This window comes from Phocoena sinus, chromosome 1, assembly GCF_008692025.1.
Source record: "Phocoena sinus isolate mPhoSin1 chromosome 1, mPhoSin1.pri, whole genome shotgun sequence".
Lineage (NCBI taxonomy): Eukaryota > Metazoa > Chordata > Mammalia > Artiodactyla > Phocoenidae > Phocoena > Phocoena sinus.
Window position 1 is genome coordinate 56,050,765 of NC_045763.1, and position 24,697 is coordinate 56,075,461.

General features: G+C 39.0%; 1 protein-coding gene across 6 annotated transcripts in view; it reads left to right on the plus strand.

Annotated features, from left to right (window-relative positions):
• The window catches only part of RAVER2 (ribonucleoprotein, PTB binding 2), a 103,798-nt gene extending 80,054 nt beyond the window's left edge, over positions 1–23,744 (plus strand). For 5 of the 6 annotated variants that reach the window (XM_032636639.1, XM_032636656.1, XM_032636646.1 and 2 more), the window contains one exon: positions 23,168–23,744. In XM_032636639.1, the coding sequence (XP_032492530.1) occupies positions 23,168–23,314 (147 nt within the window). In that variant the 3' untranslated portion in view covers positions 23,315–23,744. Of the gene's footprint in view, positions 1–1,258; positions 1,759–23,167 lie in introns of those variants that run through there. The other variant, XM_032636685.1, reaches the window with a different exon arrangement.
• Positions 23,745–24,697: the final 953 nt, after the last annotated feature.

Here is a 24,697-nt window from a genome sequence, read left to right on the forward strand (position 1 = left end):
CGTCAGTTGGTGAATGAATGAACAAAGTGTGGTAAGTCCGTACAACGGAGTATTCCTCATCCATAAAGGGATGGAGTACTTATCTTTGTCACAACATGGATGAGCCTTGAAAGCATTACGCTGCATGAAATGAGCCAGATACAGAAGGCCACATATGATGCCATTTCTATGAAATCTCCAGAATAGGCAAATCCTTAGAGAAAGTAAACAGATGCTGGTTACCGTGGGGGCCAGGAGAGGTGGGAGTTGGGGGGTGTCTTCTGGAGTGATAAAAAATACTCTGGAATTAGATCGTGGTGATGGTTGCACAACCCTGTGAACATCAACAAATATTGAACTCTAATTTTAAAACATAAGCCTTAACTGTACTAAATAGAGGATAGCATTTCCAGTCGTCGTTTTAGAGATCTTAAAATTATCTAATGATATACAAGCGAGTTAAATCAATGATTCCAGATCTAGTTCTTTAAAAAAAATTTTTTTTTTATTAGCTGCACTGCACAGCTGTGGGATCTTAGTGTCCTGACCAGGGATGGAACTCATGCCCCCTGCAGTGGAAGCACAGAGCCCTAACCACTGAACTGCCAGGGAAGTTCCCAGATCTGGTTCTAGTTAGGAGCCAGTTTCAAATGGGCTACTCCTCCCGTTTCCCTGGTTGATTATAATAATTAGTGAGAATTGCCATTGAGCTGCAGTTATTTATTTTCTCAACAACTGCGTCTCTCAAATGTTTGAACTGTTGTTGAGAAAAGTTAAATCAGAAATAGATGCAGCTGTTTAAAATTTTGCTGTGCACAGTCTTCACAGTGATAACAGCATATATAATCCTGTTAGTTTGAAAGTACAAGTGGAGTTTGAAAAGTCAGGTTCTGAGGTGGAGATAAATAGGTACATCTAAATAGGCCATACGGTTGGAAGAAGCCCACCTTAAGGGAGAAGCCTTTGAGCCAATTAAATATTTTTTAAACACCTAAATCTAACATCTAACTATAATCTACGAAAAACAAGACATTCCTCCCTATTAATAATGTAGGTAAAATAGATAAAATTTCTCTTAAGTAACTTCTGTTTGACAGAGACATTAGTTCTAATAACATAAAGAATAATGTGAGAACTATTTTAGCTATTTCATATCTTTTTAAGTCGTGGTTTTGGGTTTTCATTTGACACTTGCTGTTAATGGGTAGCTGGCATGCCCTGCATTAGGGATGGCACTGTCTACTTGCGTGTTTTACTCTTCTGTTGCCCTTGGTTACAGGGATCTTTCCTGCCGGGAAGCTGACTACCTGTTCCAGGGAATCAACCACAAAATGTATGATGAGATGGTATGATGAGGGAAGAGGAAACAAAAAAAATGAACAGAAAGGCCCAGCAATGCTTTGTGCTTTCATACAGCGCCTGATGCTGCCACCTAGTGGGCAAATAATGCAGAGAGACTTGCCAGAAAGAGTTTTGTGTGGTCTGTGATAGATCAGAATCTTGTGACAAGCACTAGCTATATGAAATATTTTTTAAAACCCAAACTACTTTAACCAGTAACTATGGAACCACAGATTATATTAGCTCTAGATAGTAACTTGGGAAGTACATTAAAAAATGATTTTTGCTAAAAACTAGAATTAAGGAAAGCAAATTGTGGAAATGTATTTAAAGTTACCATCATTACTTTAAAATCTTTGTTTAGAAACCAAATCAGTCTTTTCAAATTAGTCTTTTAAGTGTTTGAAAAAATCTACAAAAGAATAGTGTACAGTATGAAAAAATCTGAAGAGAGTTTTGAATTGCTATTCTGACATGTTTAATGTTTCAAGGGATTTTAATGTGTGTTGATTTTTTAAAAATGATTATTAAACATACTTAAATCTAAGATATATAATTTGTACAACTTGATATACTCAAACTGGGTAGGTGATGATCAAATTTTACTTTTTTAAAATGTAGTACAATACCTTTTGGAGGATCAGTCTTTAAATTGAAAGTTAAGACTTAAAATTATTCATATGAAGAAAGGCAAGTAGCTGAGAGGCAAAAATTAACATGAAAATTGAAAACATCTATATAAAAGAAAGACATTTTATTGTTAGTTTTATTTTTAATGTCACAAAATGAAGCATGTTGGTTTTAAAACATTTTTTTAACAACTGGGGAATAAAAGAAAAATTGTATTCTTTAAATAAAATTTTAGAAATGAACTGTGTTTAATGCAGAAGAGATAGTCAAATTAATTCTTATTTCTTTAGGTATGAAGTCTAAAAGCTAGATTTGAAACTATAAGAAGGGATATTAGGGGTTTGATTCAGATTTTAGATGAACTAGTACAGTTGGTCATTTCAGGTTTTCCATCCTATCTAACTCCACTCGAGACAAGACTTAGGAAGGATAAAGTGGGGCTAAAGGTGAAGGTGACACTGAGGAGTCCTATATAGAGGCAGAATTTTCTGAAAACCAATTTGATTTTGTATTTAGGAAGTTACATGCCAAGTGGTGACATTTCTTTTAGAAGAGCATTAATGGTGAAGGAATATCTTTAATTAGCACTGGTAGTAGATGAGCCTAATCAAATTCACAATCAACATTAACATATCCCAAAGGAATCTCCCTGAGGAATATTCAAGATTCCATTTTCTCAAATTCTTATGAGCACTTTTAAAATAAGCCTTCAATTCAGTTATTGAAGTGAGCTTAAAAAAATTTTTTTTTGGCTTTCATAGCAGAATTTATATGCATTTTATTTATTTATTTATTTATTTTAACATCTTTATTGGGGTATAATTGCTTTACAATGGTGTGTTAGTTTCTGCTTTATAACAAAGTGAATCAGTTATACATATACATATGTTCCCATATCTCTTCCCTCTTGCGTCTCCCTCCCTCCCACCCTCCCTATCCCACCCCTCCATGCGGTCACAAAGCACCAAGCCGATATCCCTGTGCCATGCGGCTGCTTCCCACTAGCTATCTACCTTACGTTTCTTAGTGTATATATGTCCATGCCTCTCTCTCGCCCTGTCACAGCTCACCCTTCCTGAGCTTAAAAATTGAGCTTAAGATACATTGTAAATTTTAAACTTTGGCCATCACATGGAAATAAAAGTTAGTCTACATTTGCATGAAGATAAAAAGATGTGCTTTAGTAAAAGGAAGAAAATGGGATTTCTTTTTTAATCCAAAAATAAAATAGCAGGTGCATAGTTACAGAATGGGTTTCATAGTCAATATGTGCAAATTTTGGATTTTGAAAAATAAGGCAGGGCTTCCCTGGTGGTGCAGTGGTTAAGAATCTGCCTACCAATGCAGGGGACACACGTTCAAGCCCTGGTTCGGGAAGATCCCACATGCTGCGGAGCAGCTAAGCCCGTGCGCCATAACTACTAAGCCTGCGCTCTAGAGCCCGCGAGCCACAACTACTGAGCCTGCGAGCCACAACTACTGAAGCCCGTGCACCTAGAGCCCATGCTCTGCAACAAGAGGAGCCACCTCAATGAGAAGCCTGTGCACAACGAAGAGTAGCCCCTGCTCACCACAACTAGAGAAAGTCCATGTGCAGCACAGAAGACTCAATGCAGCCAAAAATAAAATAAATAAATTTATTTTAAAAAATTAAAAAGAAAAGGCAAATTAGAATAATGACAAGAATACTAAAGTGAGAAAAATTGGGTTGGATTCATAGCCCTACTATTACATAGCCTGTGATTTTAGCCAAGTCACATAAGTTTTCTGAGCTTTTGTTTTCTCATCTCTTCAGTGGAGGTAATAATTCCTTCCCCGCCTACGGCACAGGTCAATGATTCAGTGTAGGACATCATCAAATTACATGTTATCAATTCTTACCTCTCCAAACGTACTATGGTTTGGCTATTTCGTTGATCTGATTTCTACCTGAATACTAGACATGCAAAACTAGGGTATTATAACTTCTCTCAGTGTCTTTCCTTTCTTTATTCTCTTCAAAGCATAAGTGCCTGTTGAAATTGTTCTTTTCAGATTTTCAAAGTATACCACTCTGTTCTTTCTCATCTGTAAATTCCCCGTAAATTTTAACCAAAATTTTGAATCACGTAATCTGTGTGTTTGCCCACATGCGTATATCTAACAGCATGGACAAGTTCGGTGGCCTCCTGGAGAGACCTTCCAATGCCTGTCTCCTTTGTTGCCACATTTTTTTATGAAGCTGCTTACTAATCTACAAATTCCAAGATCAAACATATCATTCCCTGTTTATAATTAATCAGGCATTAGCCTGGCATTCCAGCCCCTCCACGATTGAGGCCTGCTTGCCTTTCCAACCCCATTTGCCACTATTCTCTTCCATGGACCAGCCACGGTGTCCCATCACAGGCCCATGATTTCCTGCCATCTGCCTTTGTCAGGCATTTACTTTCTCCTAAAAGGGTCATTCCATGTCTCCTCCTGTCCATATCTGGCCTCACCTCCAAATCTTAACTCAGGTGCCATGTCATCCATGAAACCTTTTCCTATATCTCTCAAACCCTCCACTCCCATTTTCCCTTCTCTGAAAAAGCTTTAGCACTTCACCTCTATTTCTCTTTTATATGGTGGCATTCTCCTTTAGAATGCTATTTTGTGCTTTTCTTACTTCCCCTCCTAGGATGTGAGAACTTGGAGGGCACAGTCCAAGTTTCATTCATCTAGGTAACCCCATAGCAGAGCCCAGTGCCCTCAATAGTTAGTCTATGAAAGAATAGATATTTATATCCTGCAAATATTAAATAGAAGGAAAAGTACTTGCTTGCTTTATACCTTTCCCACTTCTGTGGTTTTTGATGTTTCTTTGATACCAATTTATTTCTCCCAGAACACTGAACTTTGTTTCAAAAATCTTAACAACAACAAAAATCTTAATCAACTATCATCACTTCCCATTTAATCCAACAGTCCTTGCACTAAAAGATATCTTTGATAGAGTGTATTAGAAGAATTATCTTTCTCCTAGTATCATGTGGGCAACAATGATTTTCATTTCCTTTTCTTTTTAATTAATTAATTTTATTTATTTATTTTTGTTTGCGTTGGGTCTTCATTGCTGCTCCCGGGCTGTGGCGAGCGAGGGCTACTCTTCACTGCAGTGCGCGGGCTTCTCATTGCGGTGGCTTCTCTGTCGCGGAGCACGGGCTCCAAGTGCGCAGGCTTCAGTAGTTGTGGCATGCGGGCTCAGTAGCTGTGGCTCGTGGGCTCTAGAGTGCAGGCTCAGTAGTTGTGGTGATTGGGCTTAGTTACTCCGCGGCATGTGGGATCTTCCCGGACCAGGGCTCGAACCCGTGTCCCTGGCATTGGCAGGTGGATTCTTAACCACTGTGCCACCAGGGAAGTCCCTCCTTTTCTTACTTACAGTTTCCCATGCTTCTTGGTGATGTTTTTTGCCGATCTCATGCATCCCAGTTGGTTCTTTCTGTGAATAGTATAGCACAACTAGGAAATCCTTTGAATGAAAGTATCTAATAAATTTCCTAACTGGCTTCTGAGAATAAGTATGGTATAGAAAGAGAGGAAAACTCAGGTCGTTGTTTTGCTTTATACTAAGACATGAAACATGGATTACTACATAGCAGGAAGAATCAGGGAAGAGCATTGAGAGTGTGAGATTTCCAGATCTCAGAATGAGGTCATTTCTCTCCCTCTTATATTTGAAAAATGAATTGGGTTATATAAAACAGGTAGTTTTTCAAAATTAAACTAACTTAATGGACTGATCATTTATTAGAGAAAGAAAGCTAATGAGAAAAAAAAAGTTCATTATACCTGAAGCGAAGGGGCTGTGGTCCAAAACACAGTAAGATCACCAGACCAACAAAGGGACTATAATGAAGTGGCATGATGATGGGGAGAGAGGACTCAGAGGGGAGAGGCTCCAGCTAAGTAGGTAAGCATGCAATTTTGTTGCAGGCAGCCCTTATCTAGGGTGGAATTTCTTTTTCTTGTTGAGCTCTATTGACATATAATGTATTAGTTTCACGTGACAACATGATGATTTGACATTTGTATATTGTGTGAAATAATCACCACAGTAAGTCTAGTTAACATCCATCACTGCAGTTACAATTTTTTTCTCATGATGAGAATTTTTAAGGTTTCATCTCTTAGCAACTTTCAAATATGCAATAGAGTATTAATTATAGTCGCTGTGCTATACATTACATTCCCAGGTCTTACTTATTTTGTAACTGGAAGCTTGACCACTATCACCCATCTTGCCAATCCCCCACCCCTGCACCTCTGGCAACCACCAATCTATCCCCTGTATCCATGAGTTAGGTTTGCTCTGTTTTGTTTTTTTGTGTGTTTGGCTTTTAGATTTCGTAGGTAAGTGAGGGCCTACAGTATTTGTCTTTCTCTGACTTACTTCACTTAACAAAATGCCCTCAAGGTCCATGCACTGTCACGAATGGCAAGATTTCCTTTTCTGTGGCTGAATAACATTCCTGTGGGGTGTGGGTGTGTGTGCGTGCGTGTGTGTGTGTGTGTGTGTGTGTGTGTGTGTGTTCTTTCCACGTTATCTTTATCCATTCATCCATCGATGAACATTTAGGTTACTTCCATGTATTGGTTCACAGACAGATATCTTTTCAAGTCAGTTTTTTTGTTTCCTTTGGATAAATACCCAGAAGTGGCATCGCTGGATCAAAAGGTAGTTCTACTTTTAATTTTTTGAGGACTCTCCATAGTGTTAGTCATAGTGGCTACACCAATTTATATTCCCACCAACTGTGTGTGAGGGTTCCCTGTTATCCATATCCTTGCCAACACTTGTTATTTCTTGCCTTTTTGATAATAGCCATTCTAACAGGAGTGAGGTGATATCTCATTGTGGTTTTGATTTGCATTTCCCTAGTAATTAGTGATGTTGAACATCTTTTCATGCACCTGATGACCATCTGTATGTCTTTGGAGAAGTGTCTGTGTGTTTCTGTCTGCTCTTTTGGTTTAGTGGTTTTCTATGTTTTTCTCAGTTTCATCCTTTTTATGTTTCTTGTCTCTGCTCTAGATTTGTTTTGTGGTTACCATAAGGTTTGTATACATCGTCTCATAGGAAAAACAGTCTGATTTCATGCTGATAGCATCTTATCTTCACTTGCCCATACAGGTTTCGTCCATTTTCTCTTCCCCTTTTATGTTTTTGTTGTCTCAAATTATCCCTCTTTATGTTGTGAGTTTAACACATTGAAGTAGTTAGTTATTTTTTACTGCTTTTCCCCCCTTTAACCTTTATGCTATAATAAAGTATTTTAAAACCTATTCTGATACAGAGTTGCAATTTTCTGATTCTGTCTATCACCCTACTCAAAGTTTTGTGTACTTTTGCCTTTTTGTTTCTGGCAGAAGAGCTCCTTTCAGCATTTCTTGTAAGGCAGGTCCATTGTTGATGAACTCCCTCAGCTTTTGTTTATCTGGGAAAGCCTTTACTTCTCCATATCTGAATGATAACTTTGCTGGATAGAGTATTCTCAGCTGACAGTTTTTATCTTTTAGTATTTTGAGAATGTCCACTCTCCTCTTGGCCTGTAGAGTTTCTGCCAAGAAATTTGCTGGTATTCTAATGGGGGTTCCTTTGTGCATGACCATCGTTTTCCTTGGCTGCGTTTAAAATTACTTTTCATTGACTTTTGACAGTTTTAATATAATGTGACTTAGGGAAGGTCTTTTTTGCGTTGAGGTAATCAGGTGTTCTCTTAGCTACGTGACTTGTATATCCAGTTCCTTCCCCAGGTTTGGGAAGTGCTCATCTATTATTTCTTTAAATAAACTCTCTGCAGCCTTCTCCCTCCCTTCTTCTTGGATACCCATTATCCTAAGGTGGCCCTTCCTGAAAGAGTTGGATGCTCCTCAGAGATGTCCTCATTTTTCTCTAGATCTTAATTCTCTTGTTTCTTCTACCTGTATCATTTCTAGATTTGTATCTTTAAGCTTTTGCTGATTCTCTCTTCCATAAGGTCTGCTCTATTTCCAATGCTTTCTAATGCATTTTTCATCTCGTTTATTGAGTTCTTCAGCTCCAGAATTTGTTTGGTTCTTTCTTAGGTTTTTGTCTCTTTAGTAAAGTATTCCTTCTGTTCCTGAATTTGTTCTTGAGCTCATTGAAGTTTCTTGAATTTCTTCGTGAGAGCTGTTTTGAATTCTTTATCAGTTAGATCACAGTATTCCATGACTTTGCTTGGTTTATAGAGAATTGTCATTTTCTTCTTTGAATACAGTGTTACTGTGGGTTTTCACGGTGCCTGATGAGTTGTTCCTCTGCTGGAGCATTTGAAGTAATGAACACCTTTCTTCTTTCGGTAAAACTTTTTTTTTTTTTGCTTGATTTTAATGATTCAACAGTTTAGAAATTAGAGGGCTCTCCTTTGTTTTCCGGTAGGTGGCACTATAGCACAAGTTTTTCGTTTTCTTACCTGAGCTGCTTCTGGTTATATGTGAGAGTCAGCACTTTGTCTGTCAGAGGTGTCGCTCTCCCAGTGCCCTCCTTGTCACTGCTTGTGCCTCTAGGGTCTTGGTGCCTTGCTGCTGCTAATGTCACCTCCTGAGGCACTGGGATGGTGAACATTTCTGCCATGTCCCAGACCTGAGTTGGAGGCTCTGCTACTTCAAGGGAGGTGAGTGGAGAACTGGGGTCACAGGCACCTCTACCATGTCAGGGGTTATTGGGTTTCCAGGTGCCACCGCTGTGGGAAGGGGTGGGGGGCTGGCTTCTGGAGTTGTGGGTGCCTCTGTGGCTGAAGGGACAGGACACAGCCCCCCATTGCCACTGCCGCCAGGTTACCTGGGGCTGTGAACACCACTGTGACTGGGAGGCTGGAGTCTCATATGCTGCCTCCCCTGCTGCTACTGGGTTCCCTGGGCCTGCAGGCTCAGCTGCTGTGGCTGGGGGAAGCCAGGATGGCAGGTTCCCCTAGTTTCACCTCCTCTTTGTGTTCCAGTCCACCCACCGTTAGATGCATAGATGTGTGGAGGTCTCCAGCATCCTGGTGTACTGGGCAGAGGCAACGTTTTTGAGTTGTGTATGTTTTACAGGTTATAGACTGAAGGGGAGAGACAAAGGGAATGTCTCACTCCAGCACGATGCTGACATCACTCATGTTTTGTTTTTGATGTCACAGTTTACATCTCTTTCTCTTATGTGTCCATTACAAATCATTGTAGTTACTTTTACAACTTCTGTTTTTTAACCTTCACGCTAGCTTTGTAAATGACTACTTCACTGTCTTTACAACATTACTCTGAGTTTACCATATATTTACTGTTACCAATGAGATTTATACTTTCATATGTTTTCCTGTTACTAAATGGTACCATTTCATTTCAGCTTAAAGAAGTCCCTTTAACATTTTTTGTAAGGCTGGTTTCATGGTGATGAATTCCTTTAGTTTTTGCTTGTCTAGAAAACTCTGCATCACTCCTTAAATTCTGAAAGACAACTTTGCCAGATAGAGTATTCTTGGTTGGCAGGTTTTTTTTTTTTTTTCTTTCAGCACTTTGAATATATCATGCCACTGTTCTGATCTGAAAAGTTTCTGCTGAAAAATCTGTTGATAGTCTTATGGGGGCTTCCTTGTATGTAACAAGATTTTTTTTTTTTCTTGCTGCTTTTAAGATTCTCTTCTTGTCTTTAACCTTTGACTTTTTAATTTTCATGTGTCTTGGTGTGAGTCTCTTTGCTTTTGTCTTATTTGGAACTCTCTGGGATTCCTGGATCTGGGTGTCTGTTTCCTTCCCCAGGTTAGGGAAATTTTCAACCATCATTTTTTCAAATAACTTTTCTTCTGCCTCTTTCTCTCTCTTCTCCTTTTGGGACCCTTGTTGGTGTCCTATAAGTCCCTTTAAGCTATCTTCACTTTTTAAAATATTTTTTCTTTTTGCTGCTCTGATTGGCTGAGTTCCACCGCCCTGTTTGAGTTCACTGATCCTTTCCTCTGCTTCACGTAGTCAGATGTTGAGCCCCTCTATTGTATTTTTCAGTTTAATTCCTGTATTCTTCAGGTCTGTGGTTTCTGTTTGGTACTTTTTTATATGTTCTATCTCTGTTGAAATTCTCACTTGGTTCATCCATTGTTCTTCTGAGTTTAGCGAGCATCTTTACAATCGTTATTTTGAACTCTTTATAGAGTAAATCACTTACCTCAATTTCATTAAGGTCTTTTTCTGAGGTTTTATCTTGTTCTTTCATTTGGAACATATTCCTCTGTTTCTTTATTTTCCTTGATTCTCTGTGTTGGTTTCTATGCATTAGATAAAATATACACCTCTCTCAGTCTTGAAGGAGCAACCTCTTGCAGGTGATGAACTTTTTCAATCCTGCCCTAGCTCTTGGTTGTCTTTTGAACCTATGATTGTCCAAGCAGCCTACTTCATTCTTAGTGGCTCCCAGAAGTTGAGTGTGCACCAAGACCTGTCAGTGTCCCCAAGGGGGGATCTTAGTCAGCACCTAAATTCAGGCTGATTGGAAGCCAGACCTTCAGGCAGCAGTTTTTAAAATATGCAGATATGCCTGTTTCAGGGGAAGACTAGGAGATGGGCATCCATCTGCTCCCTCTGCAGTGAGCCCTGTGGTGATAGCCAGTTAAGAACTGTTTCTTTGATTGCTGCCATCCCATTGAACCTATGAACACAAGCCCTGCTGGCCACTAGAGCCAGGCAATCAAGGGGTATCCGCTGGGCAGCAGTCACAAAACCCAGGGTACCAGATATGTGCCCTTTCTCAGAGACACTGGTGACCTCAGGGAGGCAGAGGAGAATATGAAGGGGGCACCTGACAGCCTCCACTTTGGAGACTATTTCAGGAGGCCCCAAGATGTGTGTTAACTTAGATGTCTGCCCCTCAGGTTAAAGTTTAAGATAAGGAAATAGGTCTCTTTCACAGAAACACTGGACGCTCTTCAGTTGACTGCCTCTGCACGAGGCCCTGGGGTGGGTGAGTCTGTGGAGCCCTTTAAGAACTGTTTCTCAGATTGCTATAGCCTTGTGGATCTTGTGGATACAAGCCCCATTGGATTTCTAAGCTAGATATTTTGGGGGCTTGTCTCTCAGACACAGGTCTTATAAGTTGAAGTGCCAACCAATGTTCATAGCAGCACTATTTACAATAGCCAAGACATGGAAGCAACCTAAATGTCCATCCACAGATGAACAGATAAAGAAGATGTGGTACATATGTATAGTGGATTACTACTCAGCTATAAAAGAACGAATGGACCTAGAGATTATCATACTAAGTGAAGTAAGTTAGAGAAAGACATATACCGTATGATATGTGGAATCTAAAATATGACACACGACTTCCCTGGTGGTTCAGAGGTTAAGAATCTGCCTGCCAATGCAGGGGGACATGGGTTCGAGCCCTGGTCTGGGAAGGTCCCACATGCTGCGGAGCAACTAAGCCTGTGTGCCACAACTACTGAGCCTGTGTTCTAGAGCCCGTGAGCCACAACTACTGAGCCTACATGCCACAACTACTGAAGCCCGCGTGCCTAGAGCCCATGCTCCACAACAAGAGAAGCCACCGCAGTGTTAGAAGCCCGTGCACCGCAACGAAGAGTAGCCCCTGCTCGCCGCAACTAGAGAAAGCCTGCACACAGCAATGAAGACCCAACACAGCCATAAATAAATAAATAAAATTAAAAAATATATATATGACACAAATGAATCAGTCTATGAAACAGAGACTCAGAGACATAGAGAATAGACTTGTAGTTGCCAAGGGGGAAGAGGGGTGGGGGAGGGATGGATTGGGAGTTTGGGAGTAGCAAATGCAAGCTATTATATAGAGAATGGATAAGCAACAAGGTCCTAGTGTATAGGACCTAGGGGATTATATTCAATATCCTGTAATAAACCATAATGGAAAAGAATATGAAAAAGAATATATATTCACACATATATATGTAATAACTGAATCACTTTGCTGTATACCAGAAACTAACACAGTATTGTAAATCAACTATACTCCAATAAAAAATAAATTTAAAGATGTTGAAGTGCCAGATTGGGGTTCAAACCTTTCACTTCTCAGGAAGATGCTCAGGGTTGTGAATTCCCTCCCAATCGTGGGTTGCTGCTCTGAGGGTGGGGTTTATGGTGAGATAGTATCTCAGCCTCTCCTACCCATTTTGATGTGTTTTTTTTCTCATTTGCTCACTGTGTAGGAGTCACTTATCTAGTTTTTTGGTTTCTTTCAGAGGGAATTGTTCCATATGTAGCTGTAGATTCGGTGTGTCTGTGGGTGGAGATGAGTTCAGGATCCACCTGCATCACCATTTGAACTGGAACTGGGTGGAGTCTCTTGCACCCATCAACCCAGTTTTAACAATTTATTACCTCACAGCCAGAGTCCTTTCATCCTCACTCCGACCCATGCCCTTTCTCATTATTTCAGAGCAAACATCAGATATATTTAGATACTTTATTACCAGGAAAAATTTTGACACAGGAGTTAAAACCAAATTCTTTGCTAATCTGTTTCACTTTGTGAAGCATTCCTTTAAATGTTATGTGAAGAAGGATCTTACTGGATTGTCACAATAGTAGACCACGTCGAAATAAAGTACCAAGATAGATGGATTTGTGATTTTCAGTCTTCTGTCATCCTTTTGTTTTTTTTAAAAAATTTCATTATTTTCTCCAGCTTTATTGAGGTATAACTGACAAATAAAACTGTAAGTTATTGAAAGTATACAGCAATATACTGATATACATGTACATTGTGAAAGGGGTCTCCTCACTGACTAATGCATCCATTAACTCTATTCATGAAAACATGTAAGTTTTACTGTCTCAGCAAGTTTTAATTGTACAACATAGTGTTAACTACAGTCACCATGTTATAAATCAGATTTTCAGACCTTATTCATCTTATAACTGAAAGTCTGTACTATTCTCCTAACTTTGTACTATTTCCCCCACCCTCTAGCCACTGGCAATCACTTTTCTACTGTTTCCATGAGGTTGACTTTCTCTTTTTAAAAAAATTTCATTTAGCATAATGCCCTCCAGTTTCATCCATATTGTCACAAATAACAAGATTTCTTTCTTTAAGGCTAAATGATATTCCATTGCATGCATGCATGCATGCATGTATGTATGTATATATACACAGGGAAATGCAAATTACTATACACACACCACATTTTCTTTATTTTCTTCATCCATTCATCTGTCGACACTTAGGTTTTCTCCATACCTTGGCTCTTGTGAATAATGCTGCTGTGAATGTAAGAGTACAAATATCTCTTCAAGTTAATGATTCTGTTTCCAAAGGCAAGCAGAATATGCTCCGAAGTGGGACTGCTGGATCATACAGTAGTTCAATTTTTAATCTCCATACTGTTTTCCATAGTGGCTGTACAAGTTTACATTCCAACAAACAGTGCACAGGGTTCCCTTTTCTCCACATATCTGCCAGCATTTGTTATCTCTTGTCTTTTTTATAAGACTTCCTAACAGGTGTGGGGTGGTTTTGATTTGCATCTCCCTGGTGATTAGTGAGACTGAGTACTTTTTATATATCTGTTGGCCAGCTGTATTTGTTTTTGGAATAATGTCTGTTTAGGTCTCTTGCCCACTTTTAAATTGGGGCCTTTTTGGCTGTTGTGTACCAAGAATATTTTGGCTATTAACCCCTTAACAGATATGTGGTTTGCAAATATATTCTCCTATTCCATAGGTTGAATTTTCATTTTGTTGATGTTTTTTTTTGCTGTGCAGAATCTTTATAGTTTGATGTAATCACACTTGTTTATTTTTGCTTTTGTCACCTTTGCTTTTGCTGTTAAATCCAAAAAATCATTGCAAAGACAAATGTCAAGTAGGTTATTACCTGCTATGTTTTCTTATAGGAGTTTTATGGTTTCAAGTCTTACATTTCAAGTCTTTAATCCATTTTGAGTTGACTTTTTGAGTATTTTGTAAAAGTGGTCCTGTTTCATTCTTCTTCATGTGGCTATCCAATTTTCCAAACACTTTTTCTTGAAGAGGTATCCTTTCCCCATTGTATGTTCTTGGCCCCTTTGTCATAAATTAATTGACCATATAGCACGAGTTTTATTTCTGGGGTCTCTATTCTGTTCCAACGATCCGTGTGTCTGTTTTTATGACTGTATCATACTGTTTTTATTACCTATAGCTTTGCAATATAGTTTGAAATCAGGAAGAATGATGCCTCTAGCTTTGTTCTTCTTTCTCAAGATTGCTTTTGCTACTTAGGGTTTTTTCAGGTTCCAATTTTTAGGATTATTTATTTCTACAAAAAATGCCATTGGAATTCTCATAGGGATTGCATTGAATCTGTAGATGGCTTTGGGTAGTATGGACATTTCAATAATATTAATTCCTCCAATCCATGAACACAGAATATCTTTTCATTTATTTGTGTCATCTTTCCTACAGTTTTCAGTGTGTAAACCTTGGTAAAATTTATTCCTAAGTACTCCTAATTTCTTTTTTGGATAGCTCATTGTTAGTGTATAGAGAAGCAATTTTTTTTTTTTTTTTTTTTTTTTTTTTTGCGGTACGTGGGCCTCTCACTGTTGCGGCCTCTCCCGTTGCGGAGCACAGGCTCCAGATGCGCAGGCTCAGCGGCCATGGCTCACTGGCCCAGCTGCTCCGCGGCATGTGGGATCTTCCTGGACCGGGGCATGAACCCGTGTCCCCTGCATCGTCAGGTAGACTCTCAACCACTGCGCCACCAGGGAAGCCCTGTATATTGATTTTGTATCCTGCAACTTTACTGAAATTGCTTATTATTTCTAACAGTTTTTTGGTGGATTCTTTAGGGTTTTCTAAATATAATATGTCATCTGCTAACAGTGACAGTTTTACTTCTCCCTTTCTAATTTGGATGCCTCTTATTTCTTTTTCTTGCCTCACTGCTCTGGCTAGGATTTCCAGTACTATGTTAAATAAAAGTGATGACAGTAGATATCCTTGTCTTGTTCTTGATCTTAGAGGAAAAGCTTTCAGCATTTCATCATTGAGTATGTTGTCATCTGTGGGTTTGACATATATGGCCTTTATTATGTTGAGGTACAGTCCCTCAATACCCAGTTTGTTGAGTTTTTATCATGAATGGATGTTGAATTTTGTCAAATACTCTCTCTGTATCTATTGAGATGATGATATGATTTTTATCCTTTATTTTGTTAATGTGGTGTATATCACGTTTATTGATTTGTGGGTGTTGAACCATCCATGTACTACTGGAATAAATCCAATTTTTTCATGGTGTATGATCCTTTCAAACTATTGTTGAATTCAGTTTGCTAATATCTTGTGGGGATTTTCACATCTATGTTCATCAGGAATATGGGCCTGTAATTTTTTTTCTTGTAATGTCTTTGTCTGCCTTTGGTATCAAGGTAAAGCTGGCTTTGTAAAATGAATTTGGAAGTGTTCTTTCCTTTTCTGTGTTTTGGAAGATATCAAGATGGATTGGTATTAACTTGTCTTTAAATGTTTTATGGAATTCACCAGTGAAGGCATCTGTCTCTGAACTTTTTTTGTTGGTAGGTTTTTGATTACTGGTTCAATATCCTTACTAGTAATTTGTTCAGATTTTCTGTTTCCTCATGATTCAGTCTTGGTAGGTTGTTTCTAGGAATTAGTCCATTTCTTCTAAGTTATCCAACTTGTTGGCATATAAGTATTCATAGTGGTCTTTATGGTCTTTCGTATTTCTGTGGTATTAGTTGTAATATCTCCTTTTTCATTTATACCTTTATGTCAGTTCTTTTTCTTGGTAAGTCCAGTTAAAATTTTGTCTAGTTTATCTTTTTAAAAAACCAGCTCTTAGTTTCATTAATCTTTTCTGTTGTCCTTTTAGTCTCTATTTCATTTATTTCCACTCTTATCTTTGTTACTTCCTTCCTTTTGCTAGCTTTGAGCTTAGTTTGTTGCTTTCTAATTCTTCCAGGTGTAAAGATAGCTGTTCAAGATTTTTTTTCTTCATGTAGTTATCACTATAAACTTCCCTTTTAGAACTGCTTTTGCTGCATTTCATAAGTTTTGCTATGTTTTGTTTCCATTTTCTTTTAGCTCAAAGTATTTTTTTTATATCTTCTTTGATCCATTGGTTATTTAGGAACATGTTGTTTAATCTCCACATATTTGTGAACTTTCCAGTTTTTGTCTTGCAATTGATTTCTACTTTGATACAATCATGGTTGGAAAAGATGCTAGATAGGGTTTCAATTTTTTTTAATTTATTAAGACTTGTGGTCTAACATATGATCTATCCTAAAGAAAATTCCATGTGCATCTGAGAAGAATGTATATTCAGTTGCTGTTGGATGGAATGTTGTGTTATGTCCTTTAGGTTCATCGCGTCTAACATGTAGTTTAAGTCCAATGTTTCCTTGCTGATTTTTCTGGCCAAATGATTAATTGTTGAAAGTGGAGTATTCAAGTCCCTTGATACTGTATTGCTATCTTTTTCTCTCTTCACAATATTTGCTTTATCTATACTTAGGTGCTCCTGTTTTGGGCTTATATTTACAATTGTTACATCCTTTTGATTAATTGACCTCTTTTTAACATCATTTTTTTTTTAAGAAAGATACATCTTTATTGGAGTATAATTGCTTTACAATGGTGTGTTAGTTTCTGCTTTATAACAAAGTGAATCAGTAATACATATGTCCCCATATCTCTTCCCTCTTGCATCTCCCTCCCTCCCACCCTCCCTATCCCACCCCTCTAGGTGGTCACAAAGCACCAAGCTGATCTTCCTGTGCTATGTGGCTGCTTCCCACTAGCTATTTTATACGTTTGGTAGTGTATGTATGTCCATGCCACTCTATCTTTGTCCCAGCTTACCTTTCCCCCTCCCTGCATCCTCAAGTCCATTCTCTAGTAGGTCTGTGTCTTTATTCCTGTCTTGCCCCTAGGTTCTTCATGACCATTTTTTTTTTTCTATATATATGTGTTGGCATATGGTGTTTTTCTCTTTCTGACTTACTTCACTCTGTATGACAGACTCTAGGTCCGTCCACTTCACTACAGATAACTCACACTTCACTACAAATACTCACTTTCATTTCTTTTTATGGCTGAGTAGTATTCTATTGTATATATGTTGCACATCTTCTTTATCCATTCATCTGTTGATGGACACTTTAGGTTGCTTCCATGTCCTGGCTATTGTAAATAGAGCTGCAATGAACATTTTGGTATATGACTCTTTTTGAATTATGGTTTTCTCAGGGTATATGCCCAGTAGTGGGACTGCAGGGTCATATGGTAGTCCTATTTTTAGTTTTTTAAGGAACCTCCATATTGTTCTCCATAGTGGCTCTATTAATTTACATTCCCACCAACAGTGCAAGAGGATTCCCTTTTCTCCACACCCTCTCCAGCATTTATTGTTTGTAGATTTTTTGATGATGGCCATTCTGACCGAATTGACCTATCTTTGATAATGACCTTGTCTCTTGCTACATTTTTTAACTTGAAGTTTATTTTGTCTGACATAAGTACAGCTACCTTTGCTTTCTTTTCGTTTTCATTTGCAAAGGATATCTTTTTGCATCCCTTCACCTTCAGTCTGTGTGTGTCCTTTAAGCTAGGTGAGACTCTAAGTCAATGTATAGTTTGGTTTTGATTTTGTTTTGTTTTGTTTTGTGTTGTTTTTGCGGTACGCGGGCCTCTCATTGTTGTGGCCTCTCCCGTTGTGGAGCACAGGCTCCGGACGCGCAGGCTCAGCGGCCATGGCTTACGGGCCCAGCCGCTACGTGGCATGTGGGATCTTCCCAGACCAGGGCACGAACCTGCGTCCCCTGCATCGGCAGGAGGATTCTCAACCACTGCGCCACCACGGAAGCCCTGGTTTTGATTTTTATTCATTCAGCCACTCTGTCTTTTGATTAGAGAATTTAATCCATTTACATTTAAAAATTTTTTTATTGTAGTTGATTTACAATATTGTTAGTTTCAGGTGTATAGCATTGTGAGTCAGTATTTTTGCAGACTGTACTCCATTATAGGTTATTATAAGATAACGGTTATAATTCCCTATGCTTTACAGTATATCCTTGTTGCTTATCTTTTTTTTTTTTTTTTACATTTTATTAATTTTTGGCTGTGTTGGGTCTTTGTTGCTGTGCGCGGGCTTTTTCTAGTTGCGGTCAGCAGGGGCTTTTTGTTGTGGTGCACAGGCTTCTCATTGTGGTGGCTTCTCGTTGCGGAGCATGGGCTCTAGGCGCTGGGCTTCAGGAGTTGTAGCTTGCAGGCTCTGGAGCACAGGCTCAGTAGTTGTGGCACACGGGCTTAGTTGCTCTGCATCATGTGGAATCTTCCCAGACCAGGGCTCGAACCCATGTCCCCTGCACTGGCAGGAGGATTCTTAACCACTGTGCCACCAGGGAAGCCCAGCTTATCTATTTTATACATAGTAGTTTGTATCTGTTAATCCCATACCCCTAACTTATCCCTCCTCCCTTCCCTCTCTCCTTTGGTAACCAGTTTTTCTGTATCTGTTAGTCTGTTTCTGTTTTGCATATACATTCATCTGTATTATTTTTTAGATTCCATTTGTATATCGGTAGTATTTGTCTTTCTGACTTATTTCACTAACCATAATTCCCTAGGACCATCCACATTGCGGCAAGTGGCAGGATTTTATTCTTTTTTATGGCTGAGTAATATTCCATTGTATGTACATACATACTTACATACATACATATATATATATATATATATAGTCACATCTTTTTAATCTAATCATCTGTTGATGGGCACTTGAGTTGCTCCCATGTCTTGGCTCTTTTGATTTTTCTGGCCAAATGATTCATTGTTGCTGCTATGAACATTGGGCTGTATGTAACTTCTTGAATAGGCATTTTCATTTTTCTCCAATATATACCCAGGGAGTAGAATTGCTGGATCGTATGGTAGTTCTTTTTTAGTTTTTTGAGGAACCTCCATACTGTTTTCCATGGTGGCTGCACCAACTTACATTCTCACCAACAGTGTTCGAGGGTTCCCTTTTCTCTACATCCTTTCTGACATGTTATTTGTAGACTTTTTGATGGTAACCATTCTAACAAGTGTGAGATGGTATCTCGTTTTTTGGGGTTTTTTTTCTTTTTTGGCTGTGTTAGGTCTTCGTTGCTGTGCGCGGGCTTTCTCTAGTTGCAGCGAGTGGGGGCTACTCTTCGTTGCGTCGTGCACGCTTCTCATTGTTGTGGCTTTTCTTGTTACGGAGCACAGGCTGTAGGTGTGCGGGCTCAGTAGTTGTGGCTTGCGGGCTCTAGAGCACAGGCTCAGTAGTTGTGGTGCACGGGCTTAGTTGCTCTGTGGCATGTGGGATCTTCTCGAGCCAGGGATTGAACCTGTGTCCCCTACACTGGCAGGCAGATTCTTAACCACTGCGCCACCAGGGAAGCCCTACCTTATTGTTTTGATGTTGCATTTCTCTAATAATTAGCAATGTTGAGCATCTTTTCATGTGCTCTTTTATCCGTATGTCTTCTTCAGAAAAATGTTTTTTCGGGTCTTCTGCCTATTTTTTTGATTTTTTTTTGCTATTGAGTTGTATGAGCTGTTTGTGTATTTTGGATATTAATCCCGTTGGTCACATCATTCACAAATTTTCCCTCCCATTCTGTAGGTTGTCTTTTCATTTTAATGGTTTCTTTTGCTGTGCAAAAGCTTTTAAGTTTAATTAGGTCCCATTTATTTTTTTTTTGGTTTGTTTTTTGGCCTTAGGGACTGATTCAAGAAAATACTGCTATGATTTATGTCAGTGTTCTGCGTATGTTCTCTTTTAGGAATTTTATGATTTCCATTCTTATGTTTAGGTCTTTAATCCATTTTTGAGTTTATTTTTGTATATAGTATGAGAGAATGTTCTAATCTCATTGGTTTACACGTGGCTGTCCGGTTTTCCCAGCAACACTTGTTGAACAGACTGTCTTTTCTCCATTGTAGATTCCTGCCTCCTTTGTTGTAGATTAGTTGACTATAGGTGTGTGGGTTAAAGTAATGTAGTTGTGGATTTACTATTGCCATTTTGTTAATTGTTTTCTGGTTGTTTTGTGATTTCTCTGTTCCCTTCTTCCTCCCTTGCTGTCTCTGTGATTTGCTAATTCTCTATAATTGTATGCTTTGATTCTTTTCTCTTTTACATCCCTACTTTAGGCTTTTGTTTTGTGGTTACCATAAGGCTTACATAAAACATCATATATATATATATATATATAATAGTCTATTTTAAGCTGATAACTTCAAATGAATGCAGCTCTGCCACCCCCATTTATTTGATGGCACAGTTTGTACCTTTTTACATTGTGTATCCATTGACAAATGTTTGTATAGTTTTTTTTTTGGTCAGAGTTTTCTGAATTTAAGTATATATTTATCTTTACCAGTGGTTTCATACTTTCATATGTTTTCCTGTTACTAAAGAAAACTAAGCCTCCTTCCATGTCAGTTTGAAGAACTCCCTTCAACATTTCATGTAAGGCTGGTCTAGTGGTGATGAACTCCTTCAGCTTTTGTCTGGAAAACTCGTTTTCAATTCTGAAGGACAACTTATCCAGGTACTCTTGGTTGGCAGTTTTTTTTCTTTTAGCACTTTGAATATAATTTATGTGTCTCATTGTGGGTCTCTTTGGATCCATCTTGTTTGTTACTCTCTAGGCTTTCTGGATCTGGGTGTGTGTTTCCCCAGATTAGGGAAGTTTTCAGCCATTAATAGTTTGAAAAAGTTTTCTGCCCCTTTATCTCTTTTTCCTTCTGGGACCTCTTATTGGTCCATTTGATGGTGTCCCATAAGTCCCTTAAGCTATTGTAACTTTTATAATTATTTTTCCTTTTTGCAACTCAGATGGGATGAATTCCGCTAACCTGTCTTCAAGTTTGCTGATCCTTTCCCGTGATTGATCTAGTCTGATGTTGAATCCCTCTGTTGAACTTTTCAGTTCAGTTACATTCAACAATTCTGTGATTTCTATTTGGTAGAAGTATTTTCTCTATTCAAATTCTTTGTTCATTCATTGCTCTCGACCTGGGTGAGCATCTTTACAACCATTATTTTGAACTCTCTCAGGTAAGTCACTTTGTTTTGTCAAGATCTGCTTTGGATATCTATCGTGGCCTTTTGTTTGGAACATTATATCTTCATTTCTTCCTTTATTGGTGTCTATGCATTATATAAAACAGCCATCTCTTCCAGTCTTGGATGGTCTCTTGTGCCCAGCCTGAGCTCTCAGTTGTCTCTCAACCTTTTGTGACTGTCTGAGCCTCCTTCTTTGCTTTTAGTGGCTTTTTTAGAGGGTATGCTAAGACCTGTCTGTGTTTCCAAAGGCAGGGACTGCAATTAGCACCTAGATGCAGACGGATTAGAACCTGGACCCTGAGGCTGCAGCTGAGAAAGTATGTATTGAGAGTTAAGCCCTGTCCAGGGAGAAAAGTAAATGGGCATTTTTTCCCCCCTGTTCCCTTCGTGCTGAGCACAGGTGTACAATCACCAGGGCATGGTGGGAAGGGAGCTCCTGCACCCATTAAGAATTATATTTATTTTTGTTTGCTACAGCCCAGTGGAATTCATGAATGCAGGCCCCAACTGGCTGTCAGAGCCAGATGACCCAGGGACTATTCCATGGGTGTCAGACATGGTAGAGACGTGTACAAGCTCCTTGCAGGGAGATACTAGTGACTGGAGTGAGCTGGAAGGAGAAGGTGGGAGAGGTGTCCTTCAGCTTCCCCAGTCTCTGGGGAAGATTGCTGCTGCTCCTAGCACCTGCTAGATTAGGAGCCCGGCCTTAGGCAGCAGCTTTTAAAATGTGCAGATGAACAACTTTCGGGGGAGGACTGGGAGATGGGTAATTCTGCCTGCTCCCTCTGCACCTGGCCCTGAGGGGACAGTCACAGTGCGTGCTGTGTGCCCATTAAGAATGCTTTTTTATTATCTATAGCCTTGTGGATCTCACGAACACAAGCCCTGCTGGCTTTCAGAGCTAGGTGTTTTGGGAACCCATACCTCCAGTGGGAGTCTTAAAAATTGGAGCACTAGATGTGGAATCCAAACCCTTCACTCCTCAGGGAGAAGCTAAGAATTGGGAATTCTCTCCTGATGCACGGTGCTGTGCCAGGGTTGGGGTGTATGGTGAGACTGCATATTGGCCTTTCCTACCCATTTTGGTGTGGGTATTTATTTTCTCATTTGTTTAGTATGTAGCAGCTGCCCAGCTAGTTTCTGGATCTCTTTTAGAGGGAACTGTTCCAGGTATAGCTGTACATATGGCACATCCATGGAAGGAGGGGAGCTCTGGAGCCTTCTTGGTCATCTCTACCTTATCCCTCTTCTTAACATGGATGACTGAGAACTGCTTTATCTACAAGGGCAGACAGACTCATCATCTGTCCCCTCTGAAGTTGAAGCTGGTTTTAAAAATTGTGGCCATTGTTGGTTCAAATACTATTGTAATTTTAATTGTAATGTGAGAGGGCTCTTCTGCATTGCTAGAAGCTTTCCTTATGAGTCATTTCTACACTCGTGTATAGTAAGTTACATAATTCTTCAGTAAGTTTGTCACACAGTATTTATAAAAGCTAAAACAGAGGAATTAGGTGGTCATAGGGTTGTGCTACATAATCTGATTTAATGTGCTGTGACTACGTGTGAGGAACATTTTGGCCCTTCTTATCATGAACACTTGTGGACTAAAGTTTGAGTTCATATTACTCTCTAGAACGTTTCACTAGCTATTTTGTTGACATCATTTGCTAGTTTTCATACCTACTGGTTTATTCTTCTCTTGCCACATCTTTTATTACTAGATGAACTTAACATCTAAGTTGATATGCAGTTCAACTCCTTAGCCATGCTCCTTCCTCAGAGGAATACTGGTATCCAGTACTGGTATTCTGATTCACTGGGGTTTAACTATGTACAAACAGCAGAAGCAACTATAGTGTCACTTTTTCTTTCCTGAAAATGTGGGGAGTAGGGGAGAGACGGCCTTAAGCTGGTTTGTATTTTTCAAAAGTTCCACAAGTGATTTTGATATAGAAATTTTTTGTGCAGTTTTTTTTGATAACTTTGTTATTTATCCTGCTATTCTGTTTTTACACCAAACCACAGTAGAATTGCTTTTCTTATAAATATCTTTAACAAACCAATTTTAATTTAGATTTTAGCATTAGTTATGGTTTCTTTTTCTAATAGGTATCATCTTTAAGAAATGAAAAGCGAGGCTCATCATATCTCGTCTCTGCCCCAGAAGGTGGTTCAGTGGAATTTGTTGACCAGCATTCTCAGGGCACAGGAGCATATTACATGGAAACCTACTTAAAAAAGAAGCGAGTGTACTGAGTTAAGTTCTCTCCTTACAAACTCAAGGTTCTTTGCAGTATCTCTGCTGTTCATTGCTGCCTTAACTACATTCAAACTAGCCATATCCTTTAAATACGGGTTTGTAATTTCCCAGAAGGAACTGTGTTGTGCAGCAGGCAGAATTGCCAAATTAAAAAAATAAGTAGCAATAAGAAGAGACATCAATTGAGGACATATTCCGCTAGAATTAGATGCATCTTAATCAATGTGATATTAACTTACAGTCCATTGGAGAAATTAACATGTTCCAATATTCCTTGTTTAGGACTGGGAATAATTTTGACACCATATATAAAAGTTTGAAGCAATAAATGGGAAACATTCTTGTTTCCTGGGCCTTAGAATAAATATCTTTTTTTTTTTTTTTTTTTTTTTTGCGGTACGCGGGCCTCTCACTGTTGTGGCCTCTCCTGTTGCAGAGCACAGGCTCCGGACGTGCAGGCTTGGCGGCCATGGCTCACGGGCCCAGCCGCTCCACGGCATGTGGGATCTTCCCGGACCGGGGCACAAACCCGTGTCCCCTGCATCAGCAGGCAGACTCTCAACCACTGTGTGCCACCAGGGAAGCCCCAGAATAAATTTCTTATAAGCCAGTGTGCATTCCAGTTTATCGATACTTTCCCTAGAAGTAATCTCATTTCAGATTTTTAGAATTTTTCCTAGAATTAGAAGAATGCAAGTACACAATGCAGTGATTGGTAATGTTATAAAGATGCTCTACATATAAACTTAATTATTACCCCCACACCAGTCATACGGTATAAAACTCAAACACAGTGACAGTGACATCCAAGGTATACACTACTACAGATGCTTTACTCTTAAAATGTTATTAACCATTTATACCTCTTGTGAAAAACACAAGGTTGTTTTTATCTTTTGAAGTAGCTTTACTGATCTAATTTCAGGGACTGGCAAACTACTCCCTGCAGTCAAAAAACAGTCCTCCAGCTGTTTTTGTACTGCCTGCAAGCTAAGGATGATATTTTTTACATTTTTAAATGTTTGGAGGAAAAAAAATGTATGACTTGAAATTCAAATTTCAGTGTCCATACATAAAATTTTATCAGAACACAACCATGCTCATTCACTTACATATCATGTATGGCTAACTTCTGTGCTACAGTGGCAGAACTGAGTGGCTGCAAAGCCTAAAATATTTACTATCTGGCCCTTTATAAAGTTCACAGACTCCTGATCTGATACCATTAATTCCCTAATCCTTTTACTTCACACCTACAAAAAGACCTTTAACTTTTACAACAGATTTGTAAGTGGCAAGGAACAATAGGTTTCTGTGTCTTAATTTCATAGCATAGTGATGATTCATTTACTAGAACAGGGCACATTTTGGTCATCAGA